Here is a 21,343-nt window from a genome sequence, read left to right as displayed (position 1 = left end):
GTGACCGCCACCGCCGCGAGCGCCGACACCGCAGCCAGCACAGCCAGTGCAGGGGATAGCAGTGCGACCCCAGACAGCTCCGACACGACCGCCACTGCCGGCTGGAAGCGCACGTCCGTCCCGCACCGCCCTCGACATGGTCGTGTGCCCCTCCGCCATGGCGGCAGGCGGCTCAGGTAGGACGGTTACGACGAGGAAGGAGACGCATGCTCGCGATACACTACTGTAGTACCCAGGGCTGGGCCCGTATGAATTTGTTGTCTTGTCGGTCGCGGATGTGGCATTGTTTGGTGTTATTAAGGGGTTCGCCACAAGCCGAGACTCGAGCCCCAGCCCATATCATCAAGCGACCCGCCCACCTTCCAAGCACACCACACGTGTTAGCAGTGTCGGCTACGGAACAACAGTTGTACTGTCACTCCCTCTGGCCCGCACGGCGGGGGTTCGAGCCTGCGAGCTGGATCCGGACCTGTCTCAGGAGGAAGGAGATTGGCGGCCGGGGTCCGGGAGTGGGTGAGATGCCTTTTTGCTTGTCTGTAGGATCGGCGTCTGTGCAATCGGCATCATTATCATCCACACACCCCCAACACCTGTGGTCTGATTCGTTTTCAACGGCAGGGCACAGCAATACTCATGCATCATGCATACTAAAGTTGGGGAGCACGGAGATCACATTCTGGGACTGTTGCGCTTAGTCCTCAGTGGCAGGCGTCACCGTCGTCGCCTCTGCGTCTGCTGACGGCGCCTTGTCTGGTCGGTAGAACGCTAGGAAGCCAATGAGCCAGAGCACGATCCAGCCGATCTGGAAGTACCAGCTGGTGCGGAGGTTGGCGGGATTTGTGATGGACCCAGGGTGGGTGGTGAGGAGGCCAGCCTGGACAGACAAGGCAACGGCGGTACCGACCTGCAGTGATACCTGGAGCACGGCGCCGGTGACACCGGCCATCTCGGGCGGGGACGTCACCATGATGGCAACGTTGATGGCTGAGAAGCACGCCATGTTGCCGCCGCTGCCGATGATGAAGCAGGGGAAGAGCCAGCGCCAGTAGCTCTTGCCGACATACGTGTCGGGCTGCGCCATGAGCACGTAGCCCGTGGCGCTGAGAATGGCGCCGGCGGCGATGGTCCAGCGTGGGCGGGACACGAGGACGGGGACGGTGCCGAGCACAATGGTAACGATTAGGGCGATGACACCCTGGGGGAGCGTGCGTGTCGCTGCGAGCAGGGGGATCTCGTGGGCGATGGTGATGAAGTACTCGGTGAGGGGGAGGAAGTTGACGCCCCACCAGCCGTACACCTCGAGGGCGAACACGATGAGGACGATGAAGTTGGGGATGCGCCACGTCTTGGGGGGCAGTAGCGCCTCGTCGCCGAGGTAGTTCTCCCACACGAAGAAGCTGACGAACAGGGGCCAGCTGAGGAGGAACGGGACGAGGAAGCCGGGCTTGCGCCAGCCGTATGACGCGCCGAGGGTGAGGCCGAGGATGAGGAGGACGATGGCCGCACACATGATCAGCGCACCGGGGAGGTCGAGGCGGCGCCACTTGGTCTTGCGGGCTTGGCCGTCGCCGGCCTCGGTTCCCGGGTACCAAGGGATAACGTAGTATGAGAGCGCCGCGGCCGGGAGGATGATGATGGCCAGCACGCGGAAGAACCAGCGCCATGCGGCGAGCTGGCCTTGGCCGTGGCTGAGCATCAGGGTACCGGTGACTGAGGAGTGTGAGCGTTCAGCGCGTTGGGAAGAGCCGCAAGACTCACTGACGGTGCCGACCACATTGCTGATTGCGCCGCTGAGGCCATACACGGTAAAGGCGAGCGTGAGTTCCTCCGTGTCAAAGACGGCCGTGATGAGGCGGTAGCTCGAGGGGATGAGGGCGCCTCCGGCAATGCCAGCGAGGGCACGGAAAACTGAAAGTCAGTTGCTGTGGTCGCGGCGGCGCTTACCGAAGAAGCTGTACTTGTCCGTAAGGAAGCTGATGATGAGGCTGAGAGTGCCGAGGGCAGTGAAGCCGCCCACGAACACGGTTGTCGAACTGTACAGGTCCGACACGCGGCCCCAGAAGAGGAGGAAGGCGGCAAACGTCACGCTGTACGACGTAATGACCCACGACGACTGCTGGTACAGGATCTCGATGTCGCGCGAGATCGACTCGGTGAGCACAAAGAAGGCAGAGTACCCGCTGCGAGCGGTGGCGTCAGGTACCGCCGTGCAAGAGGCGCCGAGGGCCTAGCTCAACTCACAGGATATCAATGAACATGGCCAGCGAGAAGATTGACAGCAGGACCCACTTGCGCCCCTGGGTCAGGTGCGGCGCGACGAAGGTCGTCAGCGTCGCCGTGTCGGTCGCCGCGTCGTCGAACCGGCCGCGGACGGCCAGGTTCTTGTTCTTGAGCTCGATATCGCCGAAGCCCACGGACGTCGCTGTCGGCGTCGGCACGACGGTCTCGGCGTCCGTGGTGTCGAGCGTGGCGACAGTGCCGAGAGGCTTTGGTGCCGTGTGGGGGGCCATTTTGCTCGTCGGGAGGAATGTCAAGAGTGTTGTGACTGGCTCGTGCCGCAGTGTTTATATACTCTGTTTGTCACCAAACAAAGGGAAAGAGACCGAGAGGGCCAAGCGCACACTGTGACACTCGGTTCTCTCTCCGTGACGCACAACACACACGCCGCGTTCGCGCCGTGCCATCCTCGACGGGCATGCCGCGGCCACTCCCAGCCACAGATGATCAACTGACCGGGGGCGTGGGCTCGGCGACTGGGGCACAGTCCGCCGCCATGAGTCAATCACGTTTGTCCGCAGCATGCATGTACCGGCCAAGCATGGCACGGGGTCCCACGCATAGTCCCTTCGTGCGGGGCCCGGGGGCCCGTGGTGTGCGTGGCGTGGCGGGTGGCGTGCGGCGGTGTCGCGGCACGGCGTGTTGGTGAAGTGCGCTGAGACCGCGCGGCGACGCATGGCGCTCCTCCCTCCGTGACGCCTCAAGCCCCAGCTCGCAGCTCGCACTGACCAGGTCTGAGCATGTGAGCATGCCATCGTGCACAATCAGGTCTTTGTGTGTGTGGCGTCGGTTGTGTAACGCGTCACCATCGGCGAGCGACCCTGTTCCGGCTGGGACCGGTCTGCCGCTCATGGTTGGTGACAGGCAGCAAGCCCAAGTAATCCTCCCTCGTGTGCCGCTGCAAGTGGAGAGCACCCTTGGTATTGGGCTCGGATGGATGGGTGGCGACCAGCCCGCACCGTCTAAGACCTGCCGTCACTGACTCTTCACTCCTGCAGCGAGTGTGGCAGGAGGTAAACGCCGCCCGGATCCACGGTCTCCGCGGCGCGCGTGGCGGACAGTGAGAGACCACTTTATAGGCGGCCCGGGGAGTCATAATAGCACCAGGTTATCTCTTCAGTCGTATACATGGCATTATTGGGATTATAGAATGCTACCGGCACGCAGAGACGAAGCTACCACAAGAAACAACACCCAACGGCTACTGCTTGAGGGAAAAGGTCTCCCACGTCCACCCATATTTATTAGCAAGATCACGGCCCATGGCTCGAACCGTCCAGAACTCGATTTTACCATCGTGTGGGGCATGAGTCGAGTACGGAGCCCGCGGAACGATGGCAGGCGAGACGGCAGAAAAGTGACGAGTCCCACCGTTGATTTTTGTCACTTCCAATCCAACTTCCTTCATGGCGAACTCAAATTCTTTCCAGGGGGTGAGACCGGGATGGTCTGAGGCCCCGTCCGAGAAGAACATGGTGCGGAAGACGTTTAATGAACGCTGACTAACAGCGAACTAAGGTGGTGAATGAACCGCCAGCGGAGTAGTTCGATTGGCCACCTCGACCCACTTGCGGGTACGAACCAGGCTCCGGCCCTTGGGGAACGGCAGGGAGGGCTTTTTTTGCGTGCGTAAGTAGCCTTTGAGCTTGCTGAAGAAGTCATCCAAGCTCATCTCCGCCCGGCGTAGCTTATCGACCTCCTCTCTGCTTCCCTGTCGCTCCATTGGGTAAAAGAATTTCCCATCCGCGGGATTTGCCAACTCGGTGACGACGATAAAGCTTGCCATAGAAGTTGGAGAAAGCTTTGGGATACTCTCATGGCTGGACGCTCCGAACGGGTTGCGAAGGGGGAACTTAGTAATGATTTCCATCCTCTTCTTTTCGTAGGTGGCCTGAATTGAAGGTGACCATCGGTAGGTAAAGTGGAGCTGTCTCCGACATTCTGATGCTATCACCAGATCTGTGATTATACGTTGAACAATGGACGAAACGAAATCCTTTGCCTCGTTGTTCGAGAGTCTTCTCAGTTCCTCGATTGCCGTAGGGATTATTACCAACGCAGAATCAGGATTCGCACCGAGCTTGACGAGGTCACTGTAAAGCTGGAATAAACGGATAAGGTTCTGAGGCGCGTTCGGACTGAGAGACGAACGCAGTTCGTCGATTTCAGAAGGGGTCCGGACGAAGTACTTCCGGGTTTGAGGCGAAGGAGCGAAATACTTGTTGAATTGTCTCACGGAATCCGCCACACAGTGGAAGATGGCATGGTCCATCCTGAGAATCGCCGTCCGGTATGACTCTGGGAGTGGACGCAACGGGTGCGCAGCATGTTTCGCGCGTTGTTCATTCAAAGCCTGGCAGAGTTTGAGCAGGTCATTGAACATTGAGACGCCCCACGCAGCGTGATTCACAAGATCGTAGACAACCCGACTGTTGAATTTGCGTTTGTCTGACAAGTCCGGGTGCTCTTTCCTGGCACCGTCGAGAATCCACTCGCGTCGATGCGCCTTGTATTCCTCGTAGTATTCGGCCATATAGCCAGGGTTCTCGCGCAATGTCCAGAGATGGTCTTCGGCTTGACCAGCCCGTGCCTGCAGCAGTTCTTCAATTCCTAAGTTGATGTCCCCAGGCCGGCGGTACTGGGCTTCCACAACCAAGTCAACAAGTGATGTGGTAGTCGGCGGTTGTTCAGGCTGCTTCTCGGGTTGAGCAGCATTTGGGTCGGACTTCGCTTTGTCGACTGGGATGTTTTTCACAAGTTGCTGGACACATTTGACGAGAAACTCGAGCAGCCTTTTCTGTACCTTGAGTATGAGAAGTGCCGACGCAACAGACCATGACATTTGTGGGTCCAGTGCCTGGAAGGCAGCCAGGTCTGCCGACATTGAATGGAGTTTTCCATAATCTTTGTTGCAAAGACTGATGGCATGGAATATCGGGAGCTCGGGGGATCCCTCAACCCCAACCTTTTCGATTGCTCGGACTTCCATGCCCAGGCGCAACGAGTTGAAGTCGGCGAAAGCAAAGTCAGCCGGAGGGCTCCTAGTCCTTGCCTCGAGGAGCAGAGGTAGCGATGTGGGCTTAATGAGGTCCTCCCGGTTGATGTAAGGAAGCATGTAATGGTCGCGTGGATAGTTGTTTCCGCGAACCCACGCAGCAATATCGGGACGGTGATGAGGTGGCAGATCTCCGCCCCAAGCCGAACGGAGCAACATGTAACGCTGTGCTTCCGTTTTTTGCTCCCACTGCCCCCGAATCCATGCTTCATGGCTTTGGACATTGTCGGACAGCAGAGAATAATTCTGCCGTATGCTATAAGCATAGGCTTCGGACCTCGCCAGGACCTCCTCCTCGGGTATGTTCTCCGGGAAGGGTGTGAAATTCGTGGTCGGCAGAGGGATCGACACGAGGGGCGCGGACTCATTGGCCAGATGGAAAAAGACGCTCATCCTCGGCAAACTGTTGACGAGAGTAGTGAAGCGTGCGCGGGGTGGCGGTGGCGGGTGCTATGGGGGAATGAGTAACACCTCACGGGGAATGCTACGGTAGCTGCATACCTTTGGCGTGGTCCTCGTAAAGGATAGCGAGGCCAGTTCTGAGTCGTGGTGGCAGTGCCGCAGGAACCTCAGGCAGCTAGCTAGCTGCGAGAGGGGGTGGATGGCTTTGACGCAAACACACTCCAGTGGTGGGGAGTGGTGTGAAGAAGAGGAATGAAGGAGTGGGCGAATGAACAAGAAGACGATGGGACGAACAAAGGAGCTGCTCTTTAATACAATAGAGCCAGAGGCCAAAGGAGGGGTGGAGTGGGGGTCGGCCTCGAGCTTCGAAAGTGGCGGTGGGTCAAAGCGGCCGAGCAGGTCACGTGACAGGTACATACCAAGGTGGCAGAGTGGCAGTCAGACGCAGCCTTGTTCGAGTCCATGACCAACGACTGCGACACGCACAGCCAGGCCAGCTCAGGTCAGAGCCAAAGTCGGCACGAATGTGGCAACGTGGGAACCATCCACCATGGTCAACAAAGGACAGACCATGGAAGAAGAACGATCTCCACAGACACGACAGCTGGGCCGACACACCGCACACATTTATTTATCCTGGATAAATGAGATGTGGCTAACACTTTCGCGGGCAAAGCGACATTCATATTCTGGTTTATTTCTTAGCAAGGGCAAACGTCTCCACAGTCCAGTCAAAAGCCCTTGTCAACCTCCTCCCCATGCGACGAGCTTCACGGAACGGAATCTTGCTCACTGGGTGCGGCTCATGGAACTGGATGGACCGCATGGCGCCATTGCCGGTATCGGTAGGCCAGAATTGCCAGACCGAGCCATAGACCTTCTCTGCCTGGAACCCGACACTGTTCATGGCGTGTACGAAGTCGTTCCATGGCGCTTCCCCTGGCGTGTCGCTCACATTCGGCGTGAAGAAGAGGATGCGGAAAACCTTGAGTGCGCGAGCGTCCACGGCAAACTGTATAGTTGGTGCGGTGGGTGTAGCGACAGCTTCTGGGACAGGAGCAGCACCTGTTGGGGCCGCCACAGCTGTGCCTCGCGTCTTGATCTTGGTCTTGGGCGCCGTATCGGGCGTTGTAGAGGGCGGTGAGGCGCCGATGCGGAGGTCCAAAAAGGTAGCTTCCACCGACTTGACACTAGCAGCCGGCTTCTTGGCAGGAGCCACCCATTCTGGGGTGCGTTGCAATGTTCGCCCAGCCGGGGGCTGCAGGGGATAGCCGTGGCGGCGCAGGTGGGCGTCAAGGTGGCCCCAGAACTCATCCAAATTCGCCTCGGCTTGACGGAGTTTGTCGACGTTCTCCTTACTTCGGCGTCTCTCCACAGGGTACAGGAATCGGTTGTGGGCTGGGTTCGCGAGGTTGGCGATGGCGAGGAATGAGAGATCGTTTCTGTGATCCAGTGCAAGGTGCACTTTGACCAAACCCTCGGTGCGAGCATCCGTTGCTCTGCGGATCCGGTCCTTCCTGTCCCGGTCTAAAAGGGCAAAGTTGTAGCCCTGGGACCACGGGTAGTATGAGTTCAACTGCCGCAAGCACTCGGCTAGGATAGACAGGTCTGCAATGATAGTGCCGAGGTGGTTGGTGACGTATTGTTCGGCCTGAGTCTCAATGTGCTTGATCAGAGACTCGATGACGAATTCGAAAGTGAGGCGACTGAGAACCTGGCCATCCTCCCACAATGTCTGCAGGAACCAGAGAAGCTCGGCAAGGGCTTGCGGCTCGCCCGAGACCTCAAGAGGGAACGCCTCAATTCTATCGATGTTGGTTGTCGGTCGTCGGGCCCAATACTTTCGCAAAGGCGGTGAGGATGGCGCGGAATTCCTGAGTTGGCGGAACAACTGCTTGGACGCTTGTTGAAGGTGATGTCGAAACTCGAGGATGGCTTGCAAGTACGGCTCCGGTAGCTCATCCAGCGGGCTCAGTTGGGCGCCGTACCGAGCGTGCAGCCGCCTCAATGAGCGGCACTCTGCCAGTAGCTCCGGGAACGTCACCACGTGCAAGGAAGCTTGGAGAATCATCTCCCGGACGACACGACTGGTGAAGTTGTCCACCCGGGAAGCTGCAAAGATCGGGTGTTTTCCTCCCAAGGTATCACGGATGTTTTCGTGCCGATGTTGCTCATGTTCATGGTATTGCTCTGCCAAGTAGCCTGGATCTTCACGCAGCGTCCACAAATGGTCCACAGCCTGATCATAGCGAGCTTGTAAAAGGAACTCGATGCGAGCTAAGTCGATGGCGCGCGGCAGGCGATACGGGGCCTCCTCGGCGAGGTCAGCGAGCGAGTTGACCAAGGAAGTCGCTGCTTCGGGTGCTAACGACGGCTCTGGCAGCACAGGATACTCCTCAGACAATAACCGGTCAATAGGGATGTCGGAAAGGAGTTGCTGTGCACACTTGGCCAGAAACTCGAGGATACGACCTTGCACCTCGAGGACAAGTAAGCCGTCTCCAGGTTGAAACTGCTTGGTGACCATCCACTTCATGGCTTCAGGGTGGTCGTCCCAGGATAGCAGTTTGCCGTAATCGTCGGGATTGCGCATGCCATTGAGCATCATGGTGTGCTCGTTGAGGTACTTGCAGGATATCACGCCTAAAACCGAGCCGAGATGCATGGCATTAAGGTCCGCTCCGGCGAAGTCGCAAGGAAGATTCCTAGCCCTAGCGTTGAGGAGGAGCGGGAAAGTCCTGGGTTTGACCAAGTCTTCTTGATTGATATAAGGGAACATGTATACGTCCCGTTCGTCCGCGTCGAGGGGGTTGGGAGACCGACGTTTGTAAGCCTCAAGCTCAGGCCGGTGGATGGGCAGCATATTAGGCCAAGCACTGAGCAAGATTCTAAGCCGTTGGGCCTTGGTCTTCTTCGCCCAACGTTTCTGTATCGTAGCCTCATGCCGTTGGACAATGTCTGACAGTTGCTTGTGATACTTCCAAACAATAGACGCCAGCGTCTTGCTGCGTTCACGGACGAACGCAGGTGTTTCCGAAAGTGTGCCGTTGGCAAATGTCTCGATGAGTCAGTCCCTTGACAGCTTCGCGGTCGCTCCAGCCTGCCTGATTGGCCCAGTGTGCGAGATTCATAGTGCCGAACCAAACTTGATCGGGGGAGGTGATTGTAGCGAGGGTAACCAAGAGCTCAGCGTTCGCCTGTAGTCGACCTTTCTCAGTTCGAGGGTAGCCGGCGCGTAGGAACAAGCTCAGGGCAGCTGGGCAGGCATAAGAGGAAGTGGATGATGGCTCTGAGCAACTTACAGTGTTGTGGGATGTATGGGTATGTCAAGGAGGATGGGAAGACGAGAAGAGAGACACACCAAAGGTGGTGACGCAACGCCGACTAGCAGGTGATCGTCCAAAGTGGAGGCCCAAGCGCGACAATCCGTAAGCCACCAACATCACGTGACCAGCGAGCTTGAGTGGCATGTGGCATACTGGCACACGAGCAAACGAAGCAGTCAACCGCACGTAACAAACAGGTAAAGAAGTGGATGAAACAGGCACTTGCAGTGACTCACCCGTGTCCAAGCTGGAGCAATGTACAGCCGACCCAACCTGTGGGGCTCGCACGGTCATGTCGTGCCCCTGCGCAGCTCAGCTTTGCTCGCGCGACCTCCTTCCTGCTCAATCACTCAATCAATCACGCACGCGCCGCCCCGCCCAACCGGCCCGCGATCCCGGCAAGTACGGGACGCGCCGTAGCATCCACGCGCCGCCAGAACGACGTGTCTGCGTGCGTGCATGCGTGCGCGCCGATTTGGCGGGGGTGTGGCTTACTGACACGTCCCGGCGCACCCACTCTTATCGCCCTGCTCGCCGTATCATTTCTCTTGTCGGCGGACGCGCCGTGGCGCTCTCGGCGCTCTTTCATCCCTTTGCTGATGTCCCCACCCGTCTTGATCCCCCACCCGGGTAGCCTTGCCGAGTGGTCGTGAGCTGGCTTATCCATCTGGTCTCGCCGTCGTCTCTCTCGCCCCTAACGACCTCTGGAAGATACTTAAGGCCGCGTCGCTGCCCTCCTCATCCTCTTCCCCAGACCCCTCACGAGACTTGAGCCCCGACCAAGCTCCCTTCACACACTCGCTCCATACAGCAACAGTCTCTACACTACACAGAACAACAGAATGATCCTGCCCTCGATCCTTACTGCGCTCCTTGTTCCGTTCGCTCTCGCGGCGCCCGCCAAGCCTGTAAGTCGCGCTGGCAGCAGGACCAGCAGCAGCAGCACCCACAGCTCACGCGACCAGGCCAACGCGCCCCGCCGCCTCACTAGCCTCCCCCCGGGTTACGTCTGGAAGCCGCAGCACTGGCCGCCGACCGCTATCCACCCGAAGCTCAACGCCACGACCCACCATGGTGGCAAGCGCGGCTGCTCGAGCGGCTCCTGGTCGTGCTCGGGCCAAGTTCTCCAGGGTCAGTGCTCCTCCCGAATTGTCTAACAACGCAGAGTGCGTCAACAGCGCTTGGGTCAACATGGCTACCTGCTCCGGTGGCCTCGTCTGCTCGTGAGTCCTTCGGGAGCAGATACGCTGGGGCTTCCCTTCCGTCCTCGGAACGACCCCACGGAGGCGCTATCGCTTCCCGACGGCTGGCCACCCATACTGACTTTCATCAGCACGTCCCCCAGCGTCGGCTGTGTCTACTCGTGGCAGGCCGGCGGCGGCGGTGGTGGTGGTGCCACTACGACCACCCAGGCCCCCGCCACCACCACCACGTCGTCTGCTCCCCCCGTCCAGACCGTTACCCCCGGCAAGTTCAACGCTCCCCACTACGTCATCTACGCCGACTGTGAGTGAACCACCTGGGCCGCAGCTGACCCGACTCCAGCCTGGCTCGCTGGCGGTAACATGCCCACTGTGGCCCAGCTCGGCGGCTTCAACCGCTTTGTCCTCGCCTTTGACATGACCGTTGGTGCTGTCGACGACGCCGTCCTCTGGACCCAGCTCGACCAGAACACCCGCACCTCGATCCTCAACTCGTACCACGCCGCCGGAAAGGCCATCATGGTCTCCGCCTTCGGCTCGACCGGTGCGGAGTTACCATGTGACTGAACTGACTTGCAGACGCCCCCACCTCGAATGGCCAGAACCCCGTCACCCTTGCCAACACGATTGCCAACTTTGTTCGCCAGTGGCAGCTTGACGGTGTCGACATTGACTACGAGGGTGGGTGCCGCTCACTGGGTAATGCTAACTACCAGACTTCAACGCTGTTAACGGTGGCACCTCGGTCAACTGGCTCGTCCGTGAGTACACCAAGCAGCGCAATGCCCTTCTAACCATTCAGAGTTCCAGCAGGCCCTCCGCAACAACCTCGGCCCCAACTACCTTATCTCTCACGGTATGCAAGAATCCTCAACTCCCGCTAACACACAGCTCCTATTGCCCCCTGGTTCTGCCGCTCTTGCTACTCGGACGGCGCCTACGCTGCCGTGAACGACCAGGTTGGCAACACCATCGACTTCTACAGCCTTCAGTACTACAACCAGGGCTCGGCCTACACTGACTGCAACGTGGGTGCGCCACCCCCAGCAGCGCTAACACCACCAGTCCCTCCTCTTCAACTCGGCCCCCACCTCGTGGCCCTACACCTCGAGCGGCGAGCTCAACAGCCACGACGGCATCCCCCTCGCCAAGCTCGTCCTCGGCAAGCCCCTCACCAGCGCTGGCGCCAACAGCGGGTAAGTCGCCGCATTGCAACGCAGCACAGGCTGACCAAAAACAGCTACATGAGCCCCTCTGCGCTCGGCTCGTGCGTCAGCCAGGGCAAATCTTCCCTTGGCTGGCCGGGCAGTGTCATGTTCTGGGAGTGGGACCCGTCGGCTGTGAGTGGAAGCGGGGTGGTGCTTCCGCAGTCACTGACACACGCAGAACCCCGCCGGTATCCTCAACACTGTCGCTGGTGTCTAATTGCGATTCGCGCCAGCCCCAGTCGTCCCCCCAGTGGGACAAGTTTCTTTCTCTCAAGTCCAAGTTGCCTCCTCAGTCTAAACCTAAGCCTAAGTTTTTCAGTTGTAGTATTGTTTGGTGCCCTACGAGCTTGCAGTGCCCGCTCGTTTGGCAGAATGAATCCTCATAAAACCCCTTCTTGACTCTCGCCGGATGCGCCGGATGTCGCCCAATGCGCCACAAAAGGGCAGTGCCACATGGTTTAACGGGATCAAAATGTGACACCACGCCGCGTCCAGGAAAGTCGATGTGGAACGCCAGCCAGCCAGTGGGCGGAGAGCCAGCGTGCAGCCAGCGTCGCAGCGATCATGCACCTTCCCCCATTTTGTCAACAATCTCATCTCTCACACCACCAGTCATGCCGCCCACCACCTCTTCCCAAAAGCCCAACGCCCCCAAGGGCAACGGGGCTGCGGCCGGCGGTGCCAACGGCGCATCAAAAGCGGCCCCTGCCGCCGCGCACGACGGCGCTGACCATGTCGGCGGAAAGCCCGACCAGGACAAGTACAACTCTGAGCAGGAGGCTTTCAACAAGGAGATTGCCGCCGTCAAGACCAAGCTCGTGAGTGGACACGGACATGCGAGCGTGCGCAGAGGGCAGGCTAACGTCTCGTGCAGGAGGCTGTCCGTGGCCGCATCGCGCTCTCGCAGAGCCCCGGGTCGAACGACCGCCGCACCACCCTCAAGGCCGAGATGGACACGCTCCGTGGAGAGCAGGGAAAGTTCAAGGCCGAGCGCTCCAAGCTCTTTGACGAGCTCCGAAAGCTCCAGGACGGCGTGCAGAAGAAGATCAAGGACGTGCAGACCCAGCGCGGCAAGACTGGCTTCAACAACGTCTCGCAGATCGACAACCGCATTACGTGGGTTAGGACGGCTTCGTAACCAGCTAACCCCGCAGCGACCTCAACGCCCAGATCGAGTCTGGATCCATGAAGCTTGTCGACGAGAAGAAGGCGCTCCAGGAGATCACGACGCTCCGCCGTGCGCGCAAGACGCTCGAGTCGAGCTCGTCTTCCGACGACGCTATTGCTGCCGACAAGGCCAACATTGAGGAGATCAAGAAGAAGCTCGACGACCCCGAGGCCAAGAAGGTCAGCGACAGGTTTGACGAGCTCAAGAAGGAGATGGACGCGCTCCGTGCCGAGGGTGACAAGGCGTTCCAGGAGCGCAACAAGCTGTTTGACGAGCGCAGCGCCCTGTCTACCAAGATGGTGCGTGGGACTGTGTGGGGGTGGGGTGCAGGCGGCTGACGGATGCAGGACGAGCTGTACGCCGCTAAGCGCGAGCTGGCCGAAAAGTTCCGCGAGCAGAAGGACCACTACCACCAGAAGATCGCTGCGATCCGCCAGGCCCGCAACGACCGATTCAAGGCTGAGAAGGCCAAGGAGGACGCTGCGCGCCGCGAGGAGGAGATTGTCCGTCTGCGCGAGGAGGCCCGTGCGCCGGCATACGCTGCCGAGATTGAGGACGCGCGCATCCTCATCAACTACTTTGCCGGCAAGTACGGCGTCGGCGAGGTTCCCGAGACGTCTGCATCTGCCAAGGAGGCTGCGTCTGCGGCGCCTTCGATCCAGGGTGTCAAGGCGATCGAGGTTCGCAAGGTGGAGGCCGACTTCAAGGGCATGCAGCTCAAGAAGAAGGATGAGGAGCTCGAGGGCTTCTTTGGTGGCTCGAAGAAGAAGAAGGGCGGAAAGAAGGGCGGCGCGTCGGCCGGCGCTTCGGGCGCCGCTACCCCCTCTGCCTCTGCGGCTTCCGAATCCGTCAACCTGCCCATGAACCTGCTGTCTGCGCTCCTGGCCTTTGGCATCTCGCCTCCTTCCAACAAGGAGGACGTTGCGCGTACTGTCACCGACCTCGAGACGAAGAAGACGTGGTTCGAGGCCAACTCTGAGGCCAAGACCAAGGTGGGTGTGGCGTGGTGGGTGTGGAACAACAAAGCTGACGGTGCCAGGCCGAGATTGAGCGCGTCGAAAAGGTTGTCGCCAAGCTGCAGAAGCAGAATGCTGCTGTCGCCGAGGGTGCCGACGAGGCAAGCGAGGAGCCCGAGGCTGAGGCTGCTGCTGCCCCCGCCGCCGCCGCGGAGGAGGCCAAGGCTGAGGCCTAATCGGAATCTAGTCTATCTCCACATTGCTATCCATATTGGTGGTGGTGGTTGAGGAGCGCATAGGGTATGGATGGGGGTTGACTGGTGCGACGCGGTGTGGTTGGTTGGGTTGGCCAATGGGTGAAGTGTCAGCTATCAGGTGTCATGAAGCGCGGGTGGGGGGCACGGCCGTCGGCGCAGCGTGCACGCGTCGGCGACTGGTCGTGAGTGTCGGAATGGGTTCCGGGTGACTGACTGGCTGCCTCGCTGCCTCGCTGCCTGCCTGCCTGCCTCGGTCGGCAGACCCGGCAGACATGGCAGTCGCCGCTGAGGAGCTGCGGAGGAGGGAGCGGGGTGGGGCCTCGGCCTGCGTCGTCGCCGGCGCGCATCTAGCGCATAAGCTCTGTTATCTTGGCGCGTATGCGTGCTGGCTAGCCTGGCCCAGGAATACGGGACGTGACGTGGTGGCCGTGGTGGGGTGTTTGGCCAGGCGTGGCCAGGTGATGACCGGTGGGCGTATGCGTCGCGTCTTCGTCCATGCCTTCACTCACCGTACATAGGCAGCAGAGAGCGAGCGCCCCACGATAAGAGCCGACGCATGCATGCGCGCGGAACGCACCCGCGACACGCGCGCATGTGACGATATGCCCAGATCTGGCCTTCCCGACCGACCCCACCACCCGACCCGAGGAGTCACCGAACAAACAGATTGTGGCTTGTAATACTTACGGCCCGAGGGGGTGGGGGTGGGCACTGAGCGGCCGGCGGGGCGGGGCCGCGGCGAGTGGAGGGAGGCGAGGCAGGTAACCAGGGGAAGGGAGGAGTTTGTTCCTTTTCTCGACCGACTCATGGATACTGACTGACATCGCCTGACTGGGTGCATATATAGCTGCGCGGCTGGGGCCGCGGCACGCCTGCCCAGCCAGCCCCACATCCCAGCGCGATGAGCACCGACAAGGTCGAGTACGAGGACAAGGACGCGGGCGGCGCAGAGGTCCGCCTCGCGTCGCCTTCGCCTGCTGCCGACGCAGCGGTACACGGCGAGGACATGGACCTGAGCCGCGGGCTCAAGAGCCGACACTTGACCATGATCAGTATTGGCGGCGTGCTGTGAGTTGCGTCGGCTGGCGATGTAGTGGCGCTGACACGCCCAGCGGCACCGGCCTGTTTTTATACACTGGCGCGGCGCTGCAGGAGGGCGGGCCGCTCGGCATCCTCCTCGCGTTCAGCATCATGGGCAGCGTGACGTACGCCGTGATGATCTCGCTCGGCGAGATGGTGAGCGCGTCCCCTTTGCCGGGCGGAGCCATCTCCCTGGCCGCGCGCTTCGTCGACGAGTCGCTCTCCTTCACGCTGGGCTGGTTCTACTGGTACACGTGGACCATCTTCCTGCCCTCGGAACTCTCCGCCATCGCGGTCCTCATAAACCTGTGGAACACGAGCGTGAACAACGCCGTGTGGATCAGCATCTTCCTCGTCGCCGCGGTGGGCATCAACATGATGGGCTCGGCATGGTACGGCGAGACCGAGTTCTGGCTGTCGTACGTCAAGATTTTTCTGATTGTCGGGCTCATCATCGTCGACATCGTCATCTCCGCTGGCGGCGTCAAGGGTGCCCCAGCAATCGGGTTCAAGTACTGGCGTAACCCCGGGCCGTTCGTGCAGGCGCCGGGGGTCGACGGCGCGCTCGGCCGCTTCCTCGGCTTCTGGTCGACGCTCACGCGCGCCGCCTTCTCGTACATCGGCTCGGAGATCGTCGCTATCGCCGCGGGCGAGACGCAGAACCCGCGCAAGAACGTCCCGAGGGCAATCCGCAACGTCTACATTCGTATCCTGCTGTTCTACATCCTGGGCGTGTTCGTCATCGGCATCACTGTGCCGAGCGACGACCCGCGCTTGGGCTTGAACAGCGGCACGGCGCTCGCGTCCCCGTTCGTCATCGCCATCCAGACGGCGGGAATCAAGGTGCTCCCCACGATTGTCAACGCCGCGTTGCTCGCGTCTGGGTTGTCGGCCGCCAACTCGGAGCTGTTTACGTCGAGCCGCGCGCTCCACGGCCTCGCGGTCAACGGGCACGCGCCCAAGATCTTCGGCCACACGAGCCGCCGCGGCGTGCCGTACGTCGCGATTTTGAGCTGTGCGCTGTTCGGCGCGCTCGCGTACATGAGCATTAAGAGCAGTGCGGGGACGGCCTTTGGCTACCTTGCCACGCTGGGCTCGGCCGGTGGTTTGCTGATGTGGTGGGGGGTGAGTGGCGCGAGAGGGTGACTGAGTAGACACTGACGTCGCGCCCAGGTATGCATTACCCACATCCGCTTCGAGAAGGGCCTGCGCCTACAGCGCGTCCCGCGCGCCGACCTGCCGTACACCAACGTGCTGACACGGCGCGCCGCCGCGGCAAAGTACGCCGCGGTGCTGATCTCCATCATCCTGTTGTACGTCGCGCCGCGCCTGCCACCCTGCCACACACCCGTGCTGACCCACGCCTAGCTTCTCCGGCTACAACGTCTTCCTCAAAGGCGCATGGGACACGCCGACGTTCATCACGACCTACCTCCCCATCATGCTCTTCCCCGTCGTGTATGGCGGGCACAAGCTCTGGACGCGGTGCAAGGTCGTGCCGTACGAGGACATGGTGTTCAACGTGTACGAGGACGTGCGGGAGGAGAAGGACGAGGCGGGGCGGAGTCTCTGGCGCAAGGTGTTTGACGCGGTTGTGTAGTTGTACTTGATGTGGGCTGTATATATGGCTTGGTTATGGGATTGATCCACCGGGATGCGACTGCGCGACTACGCGGCAGTAAGGTTTAGCGGGGTTGCTCGCTCGCTGCCGTGCGTGCCGCGATAAGATGGTCGCGAGGGTCGTCGGGAGCGTGCCGGGATGCACGGGTCGCGCGAGCTGCCCGCCACGCACCACCACTGCGCCGCGCTCGGCTTGCGCAAACTGACGCAGCGTTTGGAGCTCTGTGTATCAGTTTGAAGCAGGCAAGCCACCGCAGGAGACGTCACGCGACCCACCTGCCGCCACCCTGCGCGGCGCGCCACGCGCCACCACTTGGCCGGTCATCATCACCGCCCCACAGCGTTTCATCCTTCTCTTGTCCACTTCACTTCCGCGCCTCGACCCGCAATGCAAACACAAACAACACCAACACAATCGCCGCCACTCTAGTCCTCCTCCCCCCACCTCCTCAACAGCATGACCTCGTCCCGCGCGCCGAGCCCCGCCGGCGGCGCGGCAGTGGACGCCCCGGCCCACGCCCGCACATTCTACGGCCCGTTCGTCGTGCTCGTCGGCATTGTCCTGGCCTCGGCGTGGCAGACCGAGGCGGCGTCCTACATGGCCTCGACGCTCGGCTTCGACAAGCCCTACTTCTCCTTCTTCGTAACGCACGCAAGCTTCACCCTCGTCTTCCCAGTCCACCTGCTCGTGCTCGCGCTGCGGTCTGGCCCGCGCGGAGCTCGCGCTCGCGCAAAGGGGCTGCTGCGTAACCTGCGCGCCGTGCTCGCGGACCAGTTCGGCACAGCGCCGCGATGGCGCGCGCTCGCGCGCCCCTTGACACGCAAGATCACCCCGCTCACGCTCCTCATCTCGGCGCCCGCGCTGTGCTGGTACATCGCCATGGCGTTCTCGCCCGCCATGGACATCACAGCCATCTACGCGACGAGCGCGTTCCACGCCTACTTCTTCTCGCTGCTCCTCCTCGGCACGCGGCTCACGCGCACGACCGTGCTGGCGATCGCGCTCGCGTTCGCCGGCGTCATCGTGCTCACGCTCGACGGCACGAGCCCAGGCGAGATGGGCAAAGGGCGCGTGTTCGGCGACCTCGTCATGGTCGTCGGCGCGGTGCTCCTCGGCCTCTACGAGGTAGTCTACAAGATGGTCCTGCCCGAGTCGCCTGCGGAACCGCGGCATGCCCACGCGCGCCATGACGCCGAGAGCGGCCGGCGCAGCCTCGACGCACCGCCGACACCATCGATCGTCTCCGAGCCCGAGTCGGACGACGAGGACAACGACATCGCGCTCGGCTCGGGATCCGCCCCGCGGCCGCAGAGACAGGGCTCGAGGACCCCGCTCCTGCCAAAGGGCGACATGCCCAACGGCGAGACAAACGGCGACAGCACCCCGCCGGGGCACTACGCGCCGCTCCAGCCCCCAGCGGTGGGGCACCACGCGCGCCTGCCGCAGCTGCCCGAGGCGTTCCACGCCAACTTCCTCACGTCCGCGATCGGCTTCGCGACCCTCGTGCTGCTGTGGGTGCCGATTCCGATCCTCTCGTGGACCGGGGTGGAGCCGTACGTCCAGCCAAGGGGGGCCAAGCTGCTCGGCATCCTCGTGGTCGTGTGTGCCGGCGGCTCGATCTATGTGAGTGGTGTAGCTGGTGGCGCCAGGGGAAGCCACTGACATATATGCCCAGAACGCAGGCCTCATGGTCCTCATCGGCATTTGGGGCCCGACGACCTCGTCCGTCGCAAACCTCCTCACTATCGGCCTCGTCGCCATCATCGACACGGTGTGGATGGGTCGCATGCCCACCATCCAGACGCTCGCTGGCGCCTGCATGATCTGCGTGGGCTTTGCTGTGCTGCTGTGGGAGGGCGAGGGCGAGTAGGCGACAATGCATGATTCTGACGCGCGACGGCGCTGATCAGCGGGGCGCGAGGGTCGACGGTCATCAATCCCCTCCCGGTCGACCCCCCGGCCCGATCTGTATTCTAGACTGTATAGACGACACGAACTGCACCGGCGACACCGCCTTGTATTGCTTTAAACATGCATATCAGAGTTTTAGGCACATGCAGTGGTGGATCTACTAGGGTAATGTAGCTGGCTCGGCGGCCGCGCGAGTGAGTGCAAGGACAGGGGACGGGGAAGTGGGGGCGTGGAGTGGAATGGGAAGTGGTGGAAAGTGGTTTGCGTCGAGTTGCAACGAGTGCAGTAGTTCTGGGGTCATCGTCCATGTTCGTGAGTGTGTGTAATGTTATCGAGGCATTTATGCGACAGGCGGGTTGTTGAGCGACGGCACGAGCCTCTCGACCCATCTGGCCATATTGACATTCTTGTGTTCCGACCCAATGATGAAGGGATGCTGGAGTAACTGGCGGGGGTAGGGGCGCTCAGTGCCCGATCGGATCAGACTGTAACTGGTCAGCATAATCACTCGGCAATCCTCGCAGCCAGCCAGCGTGCTCACCACTGCGCAATAAAGTCGCGGATCTCAGGAGACCACGGCTGGCGACCAGTGGCCGGGTTGTCGACCATTGCAGGGACCGGCGCCGTGACAATGTAGCTGAGCAGCTCGATCGGTGCGACGTTCTGTGGCTCGCCCTCGGGAGGGAATGGGAACCGCAGGTGCGCCACCTCGTGCAGCGTCAGACCGAGCGACCACACGTCGGCCTTGATCGAGTAGTTCTGGCCTTGGATACGCTCAGGCGCCATGTAGAATGAAGTGCCCGTAAAGGTGCCAGCGTGCGAGTCGACCAGCTCGCCGGCCACGCCAAAGTCGCAGAGCTTGACCAGTCCGTTGCGCGTAATGAGAATGTTGCTAGGTTTGATGTCTCGGTGGATAATGTGTCGCTCGTGCAGGTAGTCGAGGCCGCGAAGCACAGAAGACGCGATGCGTCCCAGGACGTGCTCCGAAGCAAGCAAGCCCGTCTCCTTCATCCTGCCAATGAGGTAGTCGAGCGAGCCGGCCTCGCAGTACTCCATCAGGATGCAGATTTGCGTGTCACGCTCGGCGAGGAACGCGCCATAGTGCTCCACAATGTACGGCGATCGTTCCGATGCAAACTGGAGCTCGCGCATGAGCTGACGGTGCATGTTGGGGTTGGGCGAGCGGGTAATAACCTGGAGGATGAATCAGCACAGCTCGCCGAGCACATGACCCACCTTCCTCGCCATGACCTTGCCGGAACGTGCCTCGACGACGAGATCAACGGCGCCGCCAGCGCCTTCGCCCAAGTGACGGATGAGCCTGAGCTCGGGCTCGACATTCGGGTCGATCCAGACCGCGGGCTCATCGCAGACGGCCTGCTCGTGCAGAGATGTGGGCCGGCTTGCGCCGTTCTCCAAGTCGCGGGTGGGAGTTGAAATCGACAGGGCACGCAACGTTGACAGGTCCATGTCCACCAGGCTGCTGCGCGAGTCGCTCCGGCTCGCCGTGCGCGACCCAGAGCGCGGCTGGTCGTAGAATGATCCGGCCGCAGAGCCCGCGCGCGAGCGGCCCGCACTGGGTGCCGGGCTGGTATCGCGCCTGCCCATGCGAGACACGGCTTGACGAATGTCCTCAATCTGGAACCCGGCCTCCTCCGCACATTGCAGGCCCTGCCCGTCGTTGTCGCCGCCGTACCCGCCATATCCACCGCCATAGGCCGAGTATCCTGGCTCATGCCTCGGGTTGTGCGCATGAACCGTCGCGTCGCGGTCCTCTCCAGGCACAGGTGTCCGTTCTTCTGGGTAGTCGTTGGCCATGAATGCCGCGCCCCCGCCTCCGCTCCCAGTTGGGATCGCAAGCTGGAGCTTTAACCCGCCCGGTCGTGGTGCCGCTCGAGGAGGAGCGCCCGGTGCGAACTGCGCCGGGGGCACACTCGGGTCAAGGGTCAGACTTGGCCGTAGACTTGGTCCCGTGGCCAGTGTCGGAAGCTGGGGCGCCGTCTGCGGCCTTTGCGGCGGGAGTGCAGGCGACAGAGTCAGTCTTGGTCGTGATGACGCGCCAGGCGCCAACGACGAGGACCCAGATCGCGGCTTCATCGCCAGTGACGGCAGCGCCGGCGGCGGCTGGTGCCAGCCACCAATACCTGCTTGGTCCACGTTGATGCCGGCTTTGGGGTTAGCATGTACGGCAATTAGGACGATGCTGCTCCTACTCACGGACATTGCCAGACGGGATGCTAAGCTTTGGTGGTTGTGGGCCTGCACGCGTGGGGAAGGAAGAGGGAGAGGGCGCGTAGGTATAGCTGGGGTTTGGAGTGGCCGATGGGGTCGACGAGCCAGACCCACTGCCAGAGCCAGACCCGGAACCCGAGTCCTGTCGGTGTGATGGCGTTACCGGCGGCGGCGGCGTACCTCCAGGGGCTGCCGATGCAGATGCAGCTGCTGCTGCGGCCGCTGCCTGTGATGGATTTGGACGCGCGCCGCCTGGTCGCCTGGGGGTTCCCATTTGCGGCGCTGGACGGGTTGCCGTCAGCGGGGGTCTTGAGCTCATTGTGTGTGGTGTGTGCGGCGCGCGGCGTGCGTGCGGAAGGTGACGCCGCTACACGTGGCGTTGATGGTGGTCTGCCTGTGCTACTGCTGCCGTGGGGAGCTGCTCTAGGTGCAGTCGGCGGTAAGCACGAGGACAAGGCCCTTTCGAAGTGGCTACAAGAGTGAAGTGAGATAGGAAAAGAAAGAGTGGAATGAGAGAAGTGAGAGAGAGAGATGTGAGAGATGGTGCAAGGGGGGTGGGGTCGGTGGTGGTGGTGGTTGGTGGTGGGAGTGCGGATAGGGAGAGGGATAAGGGAAGCCGCCGCGGATGAGCACAACGACTTGTCTACT

At 61.3% G+C, this 21,343-nt stretch overlaps 8 protein-coding genes across 8 annotated transcripts; 4 read left to right on the top strand and 4 right to left on the bottom strand.

The window, feature by feature from the left end:
• Window positions 1-691: 691 nt before the first annotated feature.
• SPBC1683.03c_2 (putative MFS-type transporterc) lies at window positions 692-2,510 on the bottom strand (the record flags this gene model as incomplete). The annotated part of the gene is made up of 4 exons (XM_062766947.1): window positions 692-1,710; window positions 1,759-1,908; window positions 1,945-2,180; window positions 2,242-2,510. The coding sequence occupies 4 exons, from the start codon at window positions 2,508-2,510 to the stop codon at window positions 692-694; spliced, it is 1,674 nt and encodes a 557-aa protein (XP_062622931.1).
• Window positions 2,511-3,478: 968 nt separating this feature from the next.
• LOC62_01G000511 (uncharacterized protein) lies at window positions 3,479-3,751 on the bottom strand (the record flags this gene model as incomplete). The annotated part of the gene is made up of 1 exon (XM_062766946.1): window positions 3,479-3,751. The coding sequence occupies one exon, from the start codon at window positions 3,749-3,751 to the stop codon at window positions 3,479-3,481; it is 273 nt and encodes a 90-aa protein (XP_062622930.1).
• Window positions 3,752-6,428: 2,677 nt separating this feature from the next.
• Window positions 6,429-8,865, bottom strand: LOC62_01G000510 (uncharacterized protein; the record flags this gene model as incomplete). The annotated part of the gene is made up of 2 exons (XM_062766945.1): window positions 6,429-8,735; window positions 8,758-8,865. 2 exons carry the CDS (start codon window positions 8,863-8,865, stop codon window positions 6,429-6,431), a joined length of 2,415 nt encoding a protein of 804 aa, XP_062622929.1.
• Window positions 8,866-9,902: 1,037 nt separating this feature from the next.
• Window positions 9,903-11,687, top strand: LOC62_01G000509 (uncharacterized protein; the record flags this gene model as incomplete). The annotated part of the gene is made up of 9 exons (XM_062766944.1): window positions 9,903-9,968; window positions 10,473-10,566; window positions 10,606-10,806; window positions 10,842-10,943; window positions 10,979-11,023; window positions 11,154-11,290; window positions 11,328-11,458; window positions 11,503-11,602; window positions 11,649-11,687. 9 exons carry the CDS (start codon window positions 9,903-9,905, stop codon window positions 11,685-11,687), a joined length of 915 nt encoding a protein of 304 aa, XP_062622928.1.
• Window positions 11,688-12,075: 388 nt separating this feature from the next.
• Window positions 12,076-13,830, top strand: SPAC458.02c (putative protein; the record flags this gene model as incomplete). The annotated part of the gene is made up of 5 exons (XM_062766943.1): window positions 12,076-12,288; window positions 12,345-12,586; window positions 12,625-12,937; window positions 12,986-13,630; window positions 13,678-13,830. Exons 1-5 carry the CDS (start codon window positions 12,085-12,087, stop codon window positions 13,828-13,830), a joined length of 1,557 nt encoding a protein of 518 aa, XP_062622927.1. The 5' UTR covers window positions 12,076-12,084.
• A 922-nt stretch (window positions 13,831-14,752) lies between these two features.
• Window positions 14,753-16,531, top strand: LYP1_2 (Lysine-specific permease; the record flags this gene model as incomplete). Its single annotated transcript, XM_062766942.1, has 4 exons — window positions 14,753-14,919; window positions 14,964-16,056; window positions 16,105-16,244; window positions 16,300-16,531. 4 exons carry the CDS (start codon window positions 14,753-14,755, stop codon window positions 16,529-16,531), a joined length of 1,632 nt encoding a protein of 543 aa, XP_062622926.1.
• A 477-nt stretch (window positions 16,532-17,008) lies between these two features.
• LOC62_01G000506 (uncharacterized protein) lies at window positions 17,009-18,595 on the top strand (the record flags this gene model as incomplete). The annotated part of the gene is made up of 2 exons (XM_062766941.1): window positions 17,009-18,175; window positions 18,228-18,595. The coding sequence occupies 2 exons, from the start codon at window positions 17,009-17,011 to the stop codon at window positions 18,420-18,422; spliced, it is 1,362 nt and encodes a 453-aa protein (XP_062622925.1). The 3' UTR covers window positions 18,423-18,595.
• On the bottom strand, window positions 18,583-21,303 carry MKK2 (MAP kinase kinase MKK2/SSP33). Its single transcript, XM_062766940.1, has 4 exons — window positions 20,681-21,303; window positions 19,700-20,631; window positions 19,005-19,657; window positions 18,583-18,948 (listed from the first exon to the last, which is right to left on the bottom strand). Exons 1-4 carry the CDS (start codon window positions 21,012-21,014, stop codon window positions 18,804-18,806), a joined length of 2,064 nt encoding a protein of 687 aa, XP_062622924.1. The 5' UTR covers window positions 21,015-21,303; the 3' UTR covers window positions 18,583-18,803.
• Window positions 21,304-21,343: the final 40 nt, after the last annotated feature.

Source organism: Vanrija pseudolonga, chromosome 1 (assembly GCF_020906515.1).
Source record: "Vanrija pseudolonga chromosome 1, complete sequence".
NCBI lineage: Eukaryota > Fungi > Basidiomycota > Tremellomycetes > Trichosporonales > Trichosporonaceae > Vanrija > Vanrija pseudolonga.
This window is presented reverse-complemented; position numbering and strand designations above follow the sequence as displayed.